This window comes from Artemia franciscana, chromosome 6 (genome assembly GCF_032884065.1).
Source record: "Artemia franciscana chromosome 6, ASM3288406v1, whole genome shotgun sequence".
Lineage (NCBI taxonomy): Eukaryota > Metazoa > Arthropoda > Branchiopoda > Anostraca > Artemiidae > Artemia > Artemia franciscana.
In genome coordinates, this window is record NC_088868.1 from 6,419,763 (window position 1) to 6,438,280 (window position 18,518).

The 18,518-nt window shown below is 33.0% G+C and overlaps 1 protein-coding gene across 1 annotated transcript in view; it reads right to left on the bottom strand.

The window, feature by feature from the left end:
* Nucleotides 1-196: 196 nt before the first annotated feature.
* The window catches only part of LOC136027966 (lipid scramblase CLPTM1L-like), a gene marked incomplete at its 3' end in the record, with an annotated part of 58,149 nt that continues 39,827 nt past the window's right edge, over nt 197-18,518 (bottom strand). Inside the window, 3 exon segments of the mRNA XM_065705438.1 lie at nt 197-332; nt 4,374-4,576; nt 12,472-12,660. Coding sequence (XP_065561510.1) covers nt 197-332; nt 4,374-4,576; nt 12,472-12,660 — 528 coding nt within the window.

Here is an 18,518-nt window from a genome sequence, read left to right on the forward strand (position 1 = left end):
TCAGAAAATAATCGGTAAAATTTGGCATTGCCTTGGTAATGCATCTGACTACCCCCCTCCCTCTCCCTTATAAAAAATACCCTAAGAATTTTACAGGCTTTTGAACTTATACCTCTAATCCATTTTCATGGCAACAGAAACAGGAAACCCCACTTACAGGAAAAAACAAGCAGGATAACGAAAAACATCTTATTACCTTATACATGAAAGCTTTCCACGGTAGGTGAGCCACGGATTTGAGCTTATAATTGACAAATAGCTGAGGCAACATAAACAGGAAACCAAAAGCATAAACACCATTGACAAGACTTTCAAGTGTCCAAGAGTACCAACTAAAAAATCAAACCAAATATTAATCTATTACTACCCAAAGACCATGCCCAACTATATATATATATATATATAGGGATATATATATATATATATATATATATATATATATATATATATATATATATATATATATATATATATAATATATATATATATATATATATATATATATATATATATATATATATATCCCTATATATATATATATATATATATATATATATATATATATATATATATATATATATATATATATATATATATATATATATATATATATATATATATATATAGGGTATATATATATATAGCGTTTTATAGCATATAGAATTCTAATTACAATTCTTTTTTAGAGGTTTTTCACTTTTTTCTCAAATATTTCAGATAATCCTAAGATTGTTTATGTTTTTTACAAGTTATTAAATTTTACAAATTTATTAAATTTTACAAATTTACACATACCTATATATATGCATAAAATATCTTTTTGTGCAGCGGACAAGAATTTTAAAATTTTGTGTAAATGGCTTTCCAAAACGTAGTATCATGTTCATCCATGAGAACAGCGAACCATACTTTCTGTAAAAAGCGTGGAGGTTAGAATTCTAACCGTTTACCGTGATAGACTCAAATAGCGCACTCTTTTATGAGGAGAGGGGGAAAATATTTAGCTCCCCTCCAAGAGAGACACAATTATACATCCCATTATTCCCTAACAACTCCCAAAAAAGGCAGCTTTTAATCAAAGTTTCAACACAATCCCCCTAAGGTAAGACAAAACAGGGTAGGTCATCTTATAATAATCTAAACACACTAGACGCGAATTGTGAAAGTACTCCTTAGAAATGTTTACTTAAGCTAAACGTTGTATAACTTTACGTGATTGGCCAAGAATTAAAGATATAAAACATTTTGATAAAGTGACACTTGTATTCTTTTCCTTCTTTCTTTTAATTCTCGCATAAGGGAACTTTTTACCAAAGATAAAACTGGTATAGCAATTTAGTAGCTACCAACTTACAATTCTTAATGTGGGTTATTCAGAAGCCAAATAGACTAAAAGCCATAAACAAAGTATGATAAATTTCCAATCCAGAACATGGTTCAAACTATCTCAGAGAGAAGGGTGGACTAGATATTTTTGTTTGCTTGTTGTTTAATTATTTCATATTTTTTATTACCTAGTTTTTTAGCATGATTTTTATTTATTTCTAATTGTATCATTTCTTCCTGTGGTTACAGAGTTTTCGTTATAGAGAACACTTCAGTTCGGTACTAAACAAATTGACCTCAAAAAGCCATTATTTAATATTCACATATATTTTTTTATTTCTATAATTGCAGGGTTATTCCCTTCCATATTTCCAGAAATCTCCTTATGATCTCAAATAATATTCAAAAATAGCCAAAGAATATACTATTTATAAAATTTACATACCACTTCCTTCATTTATTTCATTACTTTTCAATAATGGCTTGAATTCCCAAGCTTATTCAGCAAAACCTCTACAAGAATATAACCCTAAGACGCCACAACCCTAAGCCAAGAAACAACAAATTTTGCTTCATTTTTATATTCATTGTAATAAGCTCTGAAAAAATATTCTACTTTTGTTCTTGATCCTAAAAAAAATGTTCTGAATTATATCTTTCACTCTCATTTTCCAAAGCCTAGACCCCCCCTTGTTTTTTCAAAAAAAGGATAATTTTTCAGCGAAAATGGGCAACAAATTGAAATCAGTGCATAAAAAATAATTGCAAAAATTTTTAGATTTTAGATTACAGTTAAATCGAAACTTTCAGTATCACCCAAACGCAACACCCCAAGCCGATCTAAGAAAAGCTCCACTAGCATAAAATTGATACACTGAATTACAAATTATTTTTGGCATTCTATACCACTGGACAATTTCTAGCTTGGGGATGTCAAACCCAATCTTTTAGTAATTCATATTCATAAAAATACTTTTGTGGTAAAAAATTCAGTAAATGTTGAATGCAGCTTCAAGCAGACATCAGATCAAGACTGATCAGATCAAGATGATAAGCATGCCTCAAACCTAAATAAGTTCTAATATGAAAACAGTGTAAGGTTTTGAAAACTCAGATACTTGATATCTTGGGGTGTAGCTGATACATTTTTTCTATAAGGGTTGAAAACTATATTATACCCTGTCATGATCATAAAGTAACATCCCGAGTTCCAAACTTTTGTTTGTAACCAACAATTGCTCAAAGGACAACCTGTTATATTATAATGCTGTTATAAGGTGTTACAGCTGTTATTGCTGCTATATTATAATGCTGTTATAAGGGCTGTTATAATGTAGCACCAAAATATGAGAAGTAAGCACATGTAAGAATCTGTCATTCATTTTATTCTACGTTTTCTTTGAGTGCAGCTTTTCTCAAGGGGGTTGAAAATAAAGACCCCTGTTACTGCTGCTATATTATAATGCTGTTAAAAGGGCTGTTATAATATAACAGCTGTAACAGCTGTTATATTCTAACAGCATTATAATATAACAGCAATAACAGGTGTAACAGCTGTTATATTATAACAGCCCTTTTAACAGCTATTCCACTTAAATTAAACTTAATGAAACTTGCATATTTGAAATCTGCATAATAAGCCAATTCTTTCGATATATCTATTATTATCAAAATCCTGTTTCTTAGAGTTTTGGTTACTATTGAGTTGGATCGCTTCTTACTTACAGTTCGTTTCCACGAACTGTTTGATACTACAGTTGGTAATAACATAAACTGTAGTTTCTGAGATTTCAAGATGGACGCATTTTAGCTAAAGGTGGAGTAGTTTTGGCTGCTCGGGCGACCCATTCAGCACTGCACACTCGCACTGCACATGCTATCTTTACTATTAACAATACTCAGACACGTAAAATTATCCAATTGATAAATTGGCTCTTTGCCTAACATCGCCTCCTCACTTTTATATATCAAATCATTAATATATATTTTATATATATAAAAAATAAAATATATAAATAATAAATATATAAAATATAATATATATTAATATATTAAATATAACATATATAAAATATATAAATTATAAAATCTATATTGATATATTTTATATATCAATCATTTTATAATCAAAACAACTTAGTCTTCTTAGAATTGATTTTCAGACCCATTCTTGCACCCTGAACTATCAAAACCTATCAAAAAGTAATTTTATCTAGAATACTCGAATGATTTGCATAATCTCCTGAAAAGAGTCTGAGTTTCCCAATGACAAAAAAAAATGGTGAAAATATGTTATAAATATTAATTTATTTTTAATTAGATATTAATTTAATACTAGCCAAAGACCATGCCTAACTATAGGGATAAAAAAGACAGAAGCCTTTACACAAACCGTAGCGTTATATAGCATATACAATTCTATTTACAATTCTTTTTTTAGAGGTTTTCACTTTTTCCTCAAATACTTCAGGTAACCCAAAGATTGTTTATAGTTTTTACAAGTTATTAAATTTTACAAATTTATGTGTTTATAGATATTGATATTCTGTTTATATTTTATTCTATATTCTTTTATTTATATTTTTTATAGAAACTACATAAAAATTTTATTTTTTAATTAAAATATAAAATATAATTTTTATTCATATAATAAAAATTTTATTTTTACAAAAAAAAGTATTTTTTTATATATCTATTTATATAAATATTTATTTTACATATACAAATATTTATCATAATATTTATTTATATGAATAATTTCGTATATTTATATGAATGTTAATATATATTTATATATTATATCTTACAAGCTATATCTAGTTATAAACGAAAAAAAAATAATACAAAATAAGTTATCTACAATTTCAAGAGCAAGTGGGGACTGAATTAAAAAAAAAAAAAAACAGTCGGAAATTGTAGGTTGCAGCAGATGACTTATGACTTGACACTCAAAATAGGGAAATGATGGCAAAAGGAGGTGTAGGATACTCAAAAATTCGGTCATCTATATTCGACTCTTTCTGTTTCCCCAACAAGAGTAATCTTACCTTTTATGTGGCATATAGACTAGCGAGTAGATGGCACCACCAATAACAAGAGGGCACAACACAACTGATAGCTTTGTTAGAAAGTCAGCATCATATTGGTCTGATTCCTTTTCTTCTTTCGTAAAACTTCCTACAGTAATTCGTGGCAGTATGCACCCAGAAAAACGAAGCTCAATCTTAAATGCTTTCATCACTTTCCAAAACTAAAAAAAAAAATAACAAATCGTAATCGTCTTACATTAGACTATTCAGAAGATAGGGGAGTAGTAGGCCAATGAAAAAGGGTACTTTGGTACTGTAGCTCGAAATAACGGTAAACATGCATATATTATTTCAGGAGAGAGGGAGAAGCTAAAATCATAATATAACCTTATGAGAAAATGCCGAAGATATCACCAGTCAGGGCAAAAGATACAACCTTAACTCCAGTAGTTATTGCCGAAGATTTTAATACCGTTACTTAAAAAAAATAAATAAGAAATTATAATAAATCTATAAAACAAAACACTGATGAATGATATCTGCGTCGCAGGCATTAAAACAATTTACTCGCCAGTTCGGACCTTCATCGTTTCCTTGACTCCTGACTCAACGCCACAATGTTACTAAAAGTGGAGACTCAAGGGAGTCAAATAGAGTCAAAAAGAGTCAAAGGGAGTCAAAGAGAGTCAAATGGAGAGTAAAGGAATGACGGCATTTAATCACACCAAGTTTGTTACATTTCCTTCTCATATCCGGGTATGTTCAGCAAATTCTCAAGTTTTGAGCTTAAATAGTTTAGCTATTTGTTCCATGTGCAGACAAAAAGTAACGTTAAGTTCTAACAGAAGGCAGTGATTGTAGTGATTACGGATCATACGTAGTGATTATGATTACGGATCGCAGTGACCGTACTTGATGATACTTATGCTGCATGAAAAGCTAAGAGATGCAGCGTGGAAAGAGGATTTAAACAGGGTTGTGTCTTATACCCGTTAAAGTCATAAACTAGAAGGACGTTGTCCTAAGGCATACGACCAAAGTCATGAGTGAACATGGTAACAACAGAAAGTAAAACTCTCTTAAACTTACTTTATGTAATGATTTGAGTGTCTTAGATAAGAAAGAATCGATTTCTGAGGATTTTAAGAATTCAGCGCGCAAGAATAAGTTTAACGACTAATATTAAGACTAAGCAGCTTAGACTACGACAAAACAAGGGTAGGTGATGTTTTTAATTTAGCGTTAGTTCTAGCAAAAGGCAGCAAATTCTATTAAACACTAACAAACAAGCAACGTAGGACTCGAAATGCCAGCTCGTATATCGGATTCAAGCCATGAAATCTTCTTAGGTAGCATTCGAGAACCTTTAAATACCTAGCCAAGAAAAAAAATTGATGATAAATATTCACTAGTGCAGAAGCACAACATATTGTCTTTGTAGATAGACAAAAATAAACATAATTCGTTAAGTTTTTATAGTTAAAATCTATTGCTGTTGATGATTCAAGCTTTTCAAGTGCTGTCCCTTACATCTGCTCACATATGTTACTCACATATCACATTTCCACTTGTTAGTTTGGATCTGTTTCCTGTTCACTAGTTCCTAATTTATTTATTCGGATTGTAAATTTATTTTTTATTTATTTATTTATTTCCTAATTTATTTCCTTATTTATTTATTTCCCAATTTATTTTTGAATGGCTGTGTGATTCTTTATATGTAAAAATTCGGTTTTTCGTAATTTTATTCGACCAGTAACGCATTGAATGTAATTTCTTTTTAATATCTTTTATGCCCTCCAATTACCATAGACTGATGGTAACGAAATTAATAGCACAAATTGATTAAACTACCGGCAAATTAAATGAATTAACCAAATAAATTTTAATTAATTAATTTAATCTAATTATTTGATTGGGGTAATTAATAATATAAAATCTGTTGATTAAATTTTTTTAATTGAACTGAACTAATATACTAAATTTATTTAATATATTAATTTAACAAATTTAATTAATTAAACACAGGCAGAGACTGATGATAATAAGTTTGACTTTTAATCTGGACAGGTTTCCTGATCCTTTACTCGGTACCATCTTTAGTTTGCCCAATTCTATGATATTATCAATCCTTATTTTTTACGTGTTCCGTTTCCTTATCCTTTGATTCTGTACCATCTGCAGTTTCTCAACCTTTTTGCTAACTTCTATGGTGCAATCAATCCTTATTTTTTACGTCATCTGTTTCCTGATCTTTGCATTCGGTACCATTTGTAGTTTGCCAAATTCTAAGATGTCGTCAATCTTTATTTTTGACGTCATCCGTTTCTTGATCCTTTGATTCGGTACCATCTGTTGTTTCTCAACCTTTTTGCCAACTTCTATAATGCAATCAATCCTTATTCTTACCGTCATCAGCTTCCTGATCGTACTCTAATTGAGAATTATTACGAAAACAACTTTTCAACTTATATTAAGGTTAATTTAAAAACTAATTACCTCTTAATATCAGTTTTAAATTTAATTTGTTTTTAGACCTTTTATTCTAAAAACGGGAACGCATTCAAATCGGGGAGTAAAGAAGGTTAGGCAGAGCAAAACCCTCTTCGCTAAATGATCGGTTGATTTAAAATGACCAAATTAAGTTTAATATTCATTAAGTAATTACAAATAAATACTAATAATATTTTTAAACTGTTAGTTGTGTTAAACCCAATTAGCTCACCCAACCATTTTAATTACATATCTTTACCTAATGTAAATTTACCTTGACTTGATCAAGAATAAACTAACCAGTTAATAAGAATATCTGCGCCATAAAGGCTCAAAAGGGCAAAAAAAACTAGCTCCTAGACTTTTTACTAGGTGAAACTGACTTTTACTATGCCATCTTCAGAACAAGCATTAACTCCAAAAAATATGAATATTAGATGGTAGCACCGACCTTTTTTGTAACGCGTAAAAGTTGAAAGGGTAAAAAAAACACGTAATTTCATGCATTAGCTTCTAGAATTGTTTTTTATTTTATTATGAAGTCACCCTTGTCATTGTCACACCAGCTCTTTGCTAAATCAACATTGTTGAGATGACATCGATGATAATAATAAATTGAAAGATGTTTTCGTTCAAGAGAGAGGTCTCCCTTCTCTCTCAAAGGCGAAAGTTTATGATAATAAGTAGCATATTATTTACTATGTAGCCTATATAAAATTTATGATAATAGGTAGCCTTCGATTCGAGCTCACTTCTCTGTTGACTCTATTTGATTATTAAACAAAAAAAAAAAAGTTTTTTTCAATGAAAGTAAGGAGCGACATTAAAACTTAAAACGAACAGAAATTACTCCGTATTTGAAAGGGACTTTTCCTCCTCAACGCCCCGCTCTTTATGCTAAAGTTTTTTACTGTTTTAAAAAGTAGAGTTAAGAGACAGAGTCAAACTTTAGCGTAAAAACTTTCATATATGGAGTAATTTCTGTTCGTTTTAAGTTTTAATGTCGCTCCTTACTTTCATTTAAAAAAACTTGTTTTTTTGTTCAATTTCTGGACGTTTTTGAATTAATGCATGTTTTGATCTTGGCTCTCCGCACATAAATAGTTGAAACGAAGTTTCCATATCAATTAATTGCAATTAATCGGAAGATTTTGAGAAAAAGGGGGCGAGGGAGGAGACCTAGTTGCCCTCCAATTTTTTGATTACTTAAAAAAGCAACTAGAACTTTTATTTTTTTACAAACGTTTTCATTGGAAAAAAATATACTTATCTTACGAATTAATTTACGTAACGAACTTCTATATCCGTATGTTTTTATTGCGTGTATGAGGGGGTTCAACCCTCGTCGATACCTCACTCTTTATCCTACAGCTTAAATTTTGTCCCAATTCCTTAAGAATGAGCTCTGAATCACAAAGGTCGTGGAATAAATAGTTGAAATTACTAAAAATACTTTAGCGTAAAGAGTGAGGTATAATGAGGAGGTAAACCCCTCATATACGTAATAATTTTTTTTCGTTTTAACTTTTAATGCTGCTCCTTACTTTCAGTAGAAAAACTTTTCATATTTATTTTTTCATTGTTTTTTTCAAATAATGCTAGGAAATCCTGCGCCCCCTTCATTGAAATTCTCTTCCCCCATGACAAGTTTCTCCATGGAAATATCCTCCCGCGTAACTCCCCCTCCTCAAATCTCCCCCCTAAACAAAAAATCCCCCTGAAAACGTCTGTACACTTCCCAGTAACCATTACTACATGTAAACACAGGTCAAAGTTCGTAACTTGCAGCCCCTCCCACAGGGACTGCGGGGGAGTAAGTCGTCCCTAAAGACATAGTTATTAGGTTTTTCGACTATGGTGAATAAAATGGCTATCTCAGAATTTTGATCAGGTGACTTTCGGGAAAAAACGAGCATGGGAGGGGGCCTAGGTGCCCTCCAATTTTTTGGTCACTTAAAAAGGGCACTAGAACATTTAATTTCCGTTAAAATGAGCCCTCTCGCGACATTCTAGGACCACTCAGTCGATACGATCACCCCTGGAAAAAAAAACAAAACAAATGAACACGCATCCGTGATCTGTCGTCTGGCAAAAAATGCGAAATTCCACATTTTTGTAGATAGGAGCTTGAAACTTCTACTAAGGTTCTCTGATACGCTGAATCTGATGGTGTGATTTCCATTAAGATTGTATGACTTTTAGGGGGTGTTTCCCCCTATTTTCTGAAATGAGGCAAATTTTCTCAGGCTCGTAGCTTTTCATGGGTATAACTGATCTTGATGGAACTTATATATTTAAAATCAGCATTAAAATGCGATTCTTTTGATGTAACTATTGGTATCAAAATTCCATTTTTTTCAGTTTCGGTTACTATAGAGCCGGGTCACTCCTTACTACAGTTCGTTACCACGAACTGTTTGATTTATTCTTTATCTCTATTTTGTTTTTAATAAAAATAAATTGAGAAAAAAGGGAGATGTAAAAATAATCCTATAGAGAAGTTTCGTCTCTTCAACCATTGTACGGACTTTTACGGCATTAATTATGAAATTATATGGCCTTGATCAGAACCAGAGAAGTATAGAGCCGTCTGTTCAACCACTATACAGCCTTTTACGACTTTATATGGCTTTGATTATTAAACTAGGTCTAGGTTGCCTGAGCAACGTGAAGTGTTGCGGCAACCTTTGTCCGGCTTCGCCGAATAAAGTGCTGCGAGAGCAACACTTTGGTTTTGTTTCTTTGCTATCGGTTAAACGCTGAAATTGTCAGCCTATCGAAGCTTCTAAAACGTTATGTTCAAAGAAGAACCCGATCAGTAATCATATGATCAAAGGCTATTCCTCAGCGTTGAAAAAACAACAATAACAAAAGAATATCGAAAGAAGGGACTAAATTGACTTTGCAGCCAGTTGAACTTTATCCTTTTCAATCGTAGACATCGTGACGGATCGGACCTGGAACAGTATCTTATATAATCTAATTGGTATTATAAAGCTATCCGTAACTTTTCAGGATCAAAATACCATAAATGGCACTCTATTAATTATTACAAAACTGCCTCGTTGTTTTACGTTATCGTTTGTACCCGTTGCGTAAACACTCAATTCTAGGTTACAGTGAGTATGGGTAGGCTACACCAGCTAGCAAAAGTTACAAACCCCTCTTCACTAAAGATGATTGTAGCCTAACAGACGATTATTACTTACAAGTCCCCTACATGTCTTATCACTGGAACCAACTCGGTCTTATCATCAAATGCACTGGAAGCAAATAATAGGTACACCAAATAGCAAAATTTGCAAACCCCTCACTGCCGAAGATGATTATAAGCTAACAAATGGCCTTTCCTTCCAAGTCCCCTACATGTCTCACAATTGGTATCGGCTTATTTTTGGCTTCAGTGTGTACCCTACTACTGAAGAAGTCAACCCCTTGAAACTTTCAAACTATTATATCTCAAGAAGGAATTTTTGTATCAAAAAATGGATGTCATATACTTTGATCAGCTCATCAAGAGCTATCGATTGCCGTCGAAAAAAAATTCTATCTGTCTTAGTTCAAAAGTTGATTTTTTGCCGTAGGCCAACTTTCTAACGTCACCACTTAGAAAGGAGCAAAGGATAAGCTCCAATTATTTTAGCACTGACAAAACTTAAAGTTTAAGAGGTACAACTGACAACAGTTCTCTGCCTCAATCCCAAGTCCGAAAAAACAAATGATAAACCCAGCCAAAATCACGGCAGCACTTTCGGACCCGTGGGAAAATGCCGCTTTTTTACTTCTGTAAATTTTTCTATTTATCGCTCAAAGAAGATATATTGGCTGTGGGGCCAGGTAACTGCCGCATATATTTAACACTTATAGATTTTAGTCCATCTTCAATTTGAAAGTGGTGCCTGTCTGCTTGCCTGCTAGAACGGAGCTTTCCACTCGAAAGCAGAAACATGGTTCGATGAAACGAAAGCTTGGCTGCACAACTTCAGATACTCCTCTCTAACATAGGCTACATAACTCCACTTCACTTCGCACACCATAGTCTCTGGCTCGTGGACAAGCAAAAACCATCCTTTTTGGCCTCAGGCAAGAGTTCTGCGGAGCTTTCCAAAATGTAATGCCATATTCATCCATTCGGCCTGAGGTCCACACTTTCCATAAAAACCGCATAGGTTAGACCCTTACCAGTTTCCAGGAATAAGCCGACATCGGCGGCATAGGAAAAAAAACGGGACAAAACCAAAGTGTTGCTCTCGCAACACAATTATATGCCTTTGATCGGGACCAGAAGTTTCACATATATCCTTGCTTGTTTCGCTTCCTTGACAGTGAAATTTAAAACAATAAATTAATTCCTGCAAATTGGGGATTCCAACCTCTGTAACATGGACCTCTAGTATACTGAATTTGATGGTATGCTTTGAACCGAGATCATTCCCTAACTTGGGAGTGTTTTCTCTCTTTTTCTGAAACAATGCAGACTACCTCAAGGTCTTTACTTTTCTAAAATTAGGCAAACTATTTTAAGGTCTTATCATTTTCCCTTTTTCTAAAATACGCAAATTATCTCAAGGTCTTAACATTTTCCCTTATTCTAAAATTAGGCAAACTATTTCAAGGTCTTAACTTATTGCCTTTTTTAAAATTAGGCGAATTATCTCAAGGTCTTAACTTCCAATAAGTACATTAAATCATCTTCTTTGATTGAGCGTCAATACGACAAAGCCCAATGCTAATTTCTCTTTTAGATATTTGTTAAATGATTGCATGTCGGCCACAGCTGTATTACGGACACGAGTCCGACCATTACATAATATGCTTAAAATTGATTCTATGAAGACATTGGCAAATGATACAACGACATCTCCAAAAATGGCGGGAACGCGTTTCGGACGTAGTGTAGGACTTTTTCCAATGGCATTGAATTAATGGCGTTGAATTAAGTGGGTCAAGGGTTAATTTTATCCGTTTGATTGCCGTTGTTACTGTCTGCCATTTATGCTACACCTTTCCGTGCATGTGTGTCCCTTCACAAATGTCAAACTAGAGTTGTACCTGTTGGAGGTTCTCGCTGGGGAACACACGCAGGTTGACTACGGGTTAAATTACTTGAAAATTTTCCCTCTCAAGGCTATCACTCGACAACGCTGAACTAGAGTCAACCCTCTCATGCTAATTCACGGTGAGTTGAAGCACTATACACTAAAGTGTACATAAATCTTTTTAAATTTGTATTTTTTTAAATTTGTATTAGTAAATTTGTAAACTAGTTATATTTTCATTTGTAGCTTATTCAGGAATGGCAACTATTATTTCGTCTAATCTTAACAAAAGAAATATTATTTAAAAAGCAAATTTATGGTTATGGGAATTTCATTGAATGGTCTGAAACTCCTCAAAAACAGCCTAAGAAAAAAAAAATAAAAGTCCACCGTTTGAATTTTCATTGTCAAAAAATCAATACAGGAAACTTACAGCCCCCCATCTTGGAAAACAAGGGAAATTCCTTTTATGAATGGGTAGCACTGAGGTATCCTCTTGTTTTCTTCTTCACCACTAGCGGGGTCCCGAAAAATCACGGAAAGCTATTTGGGGTTCCATTTTAACATATTAAAAAAGGGCCAACCTCAATAATACAGCCTAAGCCGGACGGCACAGTAACAAGAAGACTTGTATCTTCCTCAAGCAGATAAAGAAAAATGACAGTTTGACTGAAAGCTCTCCAGACAACAGTTCGAGTTGAAAGGCCAACCATCGACTTTTTATGTCGCCAAAACGATATGTCATTCTTGAAAGCTAATATGTCGAATAAGATCTGAAAAGGATATAAATCTATAGTTTAGTTCGCAGCAAAGTAATGTGAACAATAGACATAACAAAGAAAAAACTATAAAGTATGATCTTTGTGAATACCAGAAACCAACTGACTGTGTAATGGTAAACAATAAGAGTGTAAATAATAAGAGTGTAAAAAAAAACAAAGGTAAACTGCAAACTGTAAACAATAATGGTATACAATAAGATTTTTGCATTCAATGCAGTCTTTCTACGTGATTAAATAAAAAAAAAACTAGTTTTTTTAACTGAAAGTAAGGAGCGACATTGAAACTTAAAACGAACAGAAATTACTCCGTATATGAAATGAGTTGTCCCCTCCGCAATCCCTCGCTCTTTACGCTAAAGCTTTTAATTGTTTTAAAAAGTAGAATTGTGGCAAAGAGTCAAACTTTAGCGTAAAGAGCGAGGGATTGTGGAGGGGACAACCCATTTCATATACGGAGTAATTTCTGTTCGTTTAAGTTTTAATGTCGCTCCTTACTTTCCGCTAAAAAAATTAGTTTTTTTTATTTAATTTCTGAACGTTTTTGAATTAATGCATGTTTGGTTTTGGCTCTCCGCACATAAATTATTAAAACTAAATTTGTATATTAATTCTTTTTTGGGCTAAATGGCTTTCTCTTAGTTTTGATGAGACGATTTTGAGAAATAAGGGGTGGAGAAGGAGGCCTAGTTGCCCTCCAATATTTCGGTTACTTAAAAAGGCAACTAGAACTTTTAATTTTTAACGAACGTTTTTATTAGTAAAAAATATACGTAACTTAAGAATTAACTTACGTAACAAACTTTCATAGTCTTATATTTTTATTATGTATACGAGAGGGTTTGTACCCTCGTTAATACCTCGCTCTTTACACTAAATTGTAAGTTTTGTCCCAATTTTTTAAGAATGACCCCTGAATCAGAAAGGCCGTAGAATAAATAGTTGAAATTACTAAAAATACTTTAGCATAAAGAGCGAGGTATTTATCTCCTCCTAAATACCTCGCTCTTTATGCTAAAATATTTTAAGAACCCCTCATATGCGTAATAATCTCTGTTCGCTTTAAGTTTCAATGGTACTCCTTCCTTTCATTTGAAAAAAACGTTTTCATGTTTATTTTTCATTGTTTTCTTATAGTAATGCTAGAAAATCCTGCGCCCTTTCCATTGAATGTTTCTTCCCCCATGACAGATTCCTCCAAGGAAAGATCCTCCAACATAGCCCCCTCCCCTCAGCCCCACCCCCAAACAAAAGAAAATCCCGCTGAAAACGTATGTACACTTCCCAATAACCCTTACTATATGTAAACACTGGTCAAAGTTTGAAACTTGCAGCTCCTCCCCCAGGGATTGTGGGGGAGTAAGTCATCCCCAAAGACACAGTTATTATGGTTTTCGACTATGCTGAACAAAATGGCTATCTCAAAATTTTGTGGAATTTCGTATTTTTTGCCAGAAGACAAATCACGGGTGCGTGTTTATTTGTTTGTTTTTTGTTGTTGTTTTTTCCATGGGTCATCGTATCGACCAAGTGGTCCTAGAGTGTCGCAAGAGGGCTCATTCTTACGGAAATGAAAAGTTCTAGTGCCCTTTTTAAGTGATCAAAAAGTAAAAGTTCTAGTGCCTTTTAAATAATCAAAAAAATTTGAGGGCACCTAGGCCCCCTCCCACGCTAATTTTTTTCCAAAAGTCAACGGATTAAAATTTTGAGATAGCCATTTTGTTCCACATAGTCGAAAACCATAATAACTATGTCTTTGGGAATGAATTACTCCCCCACAATCCCTGGGGGAGGGGCTGCAAGTTACAAACTTTGACCAGTGTTTACATATAGTAATGGTTATTGGGAAGTGTACAGACGTTTTCAGGGAGATTTTTTTGGTTTGGGGGGTGGGGTTGACGGCAGGGGGCTATGTGGGACGATATTTACTTGGAGGAATATGTGATGGGGGAAGAAAAATTCAATGAAAAGGGCACAGGATTTTCTAGCATTACTATAAAAAAAACAATGAAAAAATAAATATGAAAACTTTTTTCATTTGAAAGTAAGGAATAGCATTGAAATTTAAACGAACAGAGATTATTACGCATATGCGGAGTTCTAAAAATACTTTAGCATAAAGAGCGAGGTATTTAGGAGGAGACAAATACCTCACTCTTTATGCTAAAGTATTTTTAGTAATTTCAACTATTTATTCTACGGCCTTTCTGATTCAGGGCTCATTCTTAAAGAATTAGGACAAAACTTACGATTTAGTGTAAAGAGCGAGGTATTAACGAGGGTACAAACCCCATCGTACACATAATAAAAATATAAGAATATGAAAGTTTGTTTCGTAAGTTAATTCTTAAGTTACGCATATTTTTTACTAATAAAAACGTTCGTTAAAAATTAAAAGTTCTAGTAGCCTTTTTAAGTAACCGAAAAATTGGAGGGCAGCTAGGCCTCCTTCTCCACCCCTTATTTCTCAAAATCGTCTGATCAAAACTAAGAGAAAGCCATTTAGCCAAAAAAAATTAATATACAAATTTCATTTCAATAATTTATGTGCGGAGAGCCAAAATCAAACATGCATTAATTCAAAAACGTTCGGAAATTAACTAAAAAAAACTAGTTTTTTTAACTGAAAGTAAGGAGCGACATTAAAACTTAAAACGAACAAAAATTACTCCGTATATGAAATGGGTTGTCCCCTCCGCAATCCCTCGCTCTTTAGGCTAAAGTTTGACTCTTTGCCACAATTCTACTTTTTAAAACAATTAAAAGCTAATACGTAGCCAATATATGTAGCCTATACTGATTAATATCTATTTGAAATTTAAAAAAAATAAATGAGAACTAAATGAAATAATAAATGTTAAAAAACGAATAAAACTTTTAATAAGACAAAAGAAAATTTTTTGTACAAATAACTATTAAAGTTGGAATATATTAGGCTAATATCTGGAAACTTTACCAACAGAAAAATAGGAAGGAAAATTAGCTCAAGCGAATCAACAAAAATAAATAAAAAAGATGAAATATACAAACATTACACAGAAAAAAAAAGTGAAAAAAGAAAATCCTTCCATCGTATGTAAACCCCGCGTTTTCTAATTAATCTTTAAAGCGACCTAACAGAGCTTGTTAGGTCAGACTTTATTCATACAGGGACACTGTAAAGGCTGTATCTAGGAGGGAAGGGGGTTGAACCCTCTACCCCCTCGAAATTTTTGTCCGACTCATAAAAATGTAATAAAATACATATAAACAAACTTTGATGTGTTTTTTAAAGGTTTTTCTACCCCCCCCCCCCCAAAAAAAAAAGGGAGGAGGTTGTTCTCCTCCCTCGACCGACAATCCTAGCTACGGCCTTGGTCAGTGAATTTCTATAGCTGCGCAGAAAACCAAAAGAAAAAAGTTTTAAAACCAGTGTCAGTGATAAAACAAATATCAAATTACCAAAATTCGAAAAATAGATTCCGGAAAACCCGGAAAACCAAAAACAAAGTTGTAAAACCAGTGTAAGTGATAAAACAAATATCAAATTACCGAAATTCGAAAAATAGATCCCGCAAAACCCGTTGTTTTTGAAGAACCCGCAAAAACCAAAAGAAAAAAGTTGTAAAACCAGTGTCAGTGATAAAAAAAAATATCGAGTTATCAAAATATGAAAAATAGATTCCGGAAAACCCGGAAAACCAAAAGAAAACAGTTGTAAAACCAGTGTCAGTGATAAAAAAATATCGAGTTATCAAAATATGAAAAATAGATTCCGGAAAACCAAAAGAAAAAAGTTGTAAAGCCAGTGTCAGTGATAAAAAAAAAAATATCGAGTTATCAAAATATGAAAAATAGATTCCGGAAAACCCGGAAAACCAAAAGAAAACAGTTGTAAAACCAGTGTCAGTGATAAAACAAATATCAAATTATCGAAATTCGAAAAATAGAAATCCGGCGCTTTATCACTAAGCTCTTGAAGCTTTTTAAGTCAGTAGTTTTGATTGCTCAGTCAAGAAGCTTTGACTTTCACTATCATATAGCGGTTATTTTTATGAGGATTATTTTTATAATCATTACTCTTTACGCGCGGTAGTTTTATTACTTGTATTATCGATTGAATGTTTTGTGACAACATCAGAGCTGTGTAACTTCAGTAAGCTTTTTAGTTTAAGTCCAGCGGCTAGATATCCGAGCTACATGGAAAATCAAAAGAAAAAAGTGATAAGACCGTTGACAAAAAAAAATATCGAATTATTACCCGGTGCCCAGTTATCTCGGCACCGGGTAATCAGAGTGATTTCGCCTTAGCCCTTCAACGGGTTATCGTTACGATTTTGCCTTAGCCCTTCAGCGAATAAATTTACAATTTTTCTACCCTAATTTCTTGCTGAGTTTTTTGCGAAAATTTTATGATGCTACTGCATCCATTATTTATTAGTATATCCCATAGAGCTGGAATGTCAAAATTGGAAATGAGGAAATTATAAGCTAATTAATGGTAGGGAAAAGCCAGTAAAGATTATATTACCAGGAAATCAGTTTACACGAAACAGTATTGACTGAAAAGTGAAATATATGTGAGTTTTGAAAGGTGCTTAGATACTAAGGATCGGTTGATCCTATTTCCTTTCTCTTTAAATCCATTCCTAAGGCCAGGGGGTTACTTCTCTCTCCTTGTCTATCTGAGTCACCTGTAATGACAAGTTCGGATATTTCAACCTAAAAATTCACTTTTCAGACTTCAGTGCCATCTGTCTCATAATAAGACCCAATATCCCTTCTCTAACAGCTTGTAAACAATTACACAATAACATATAGCCGTTAAAGGCCCGTTGAATAATATATAGCTATTAAGACAAAAATACATAGCCGGTAAAAAAAAAAATTGTCCCTGAGCCCCCTTGTCCCTGAAGTCTTTTCATATCTGAAAACCAAGATTTTCTAAGATTTTTATTTTGGTTGTTGTTATGAAGAATTTGGGGCAGCATCAACCTTTTGTCAGTGTTGCCAAGTAGAATCGTGAAAATAAATAAGAAAACTATTTTGCTAAGTCTGACAATACTTCTCTACATAAACACTCAGACATTGACGATTTGCAGATTCCTAAAGATATCTAAACCGTCCAAGGGAAGCTAGACATTCTTAGTCTATTTGGTGTCACATATTTATATTATATTTATGCTGATTTTTCTGAGATATATCTAAAAATACCTGAGATATCTGAGATACCTAAAGATATCTAGACCTTTAAAGGGAAGCTATACATTCTTAATCTATTTAGTGTCAAAGGGCTTATACCATATTTATGCTGATTTTTCTGAGATATATCTTAAAGGAGATATATCTAAAGATACCTGAGATACCTAAAGATATCTAGACCTTCCAAGAGAAGCTAGACATTCTCAATCTATTTGGTGTCACATGCTTATGCCATATTTATACAGATTTTTCTGAGATATATCTAAAGATACCTGAGATACCTAAAGATATCTAGACCTTCCAAGGGAAGCTAGACATTCTCAATCTATTTGGTGTCACATGCTTATACAATATTTATGCTGATTTTTCTGAGATATATCTAAAGATACCTGAGATATCTGAGATACCTAAAGATATCTAGACCTTTCGAGGGAAGCTAGACACTCTTAATCTATTTAGTGTCAAAAGGCTTATACCATATTTATGCTGATTTTTCTGAGATATATCTAAAGATACCTAAGATATCTGAGATACCTAAAGATATCTAAACCTTCCGAGGGAAGCTAGACATTCTTAATCTATTTGGTGTCACATGCTTATACCATATTTATGCTGATTTTTCTAAGAAATATCTAAAGATACTTAAGATATCTGAGATACCTAAAGATATC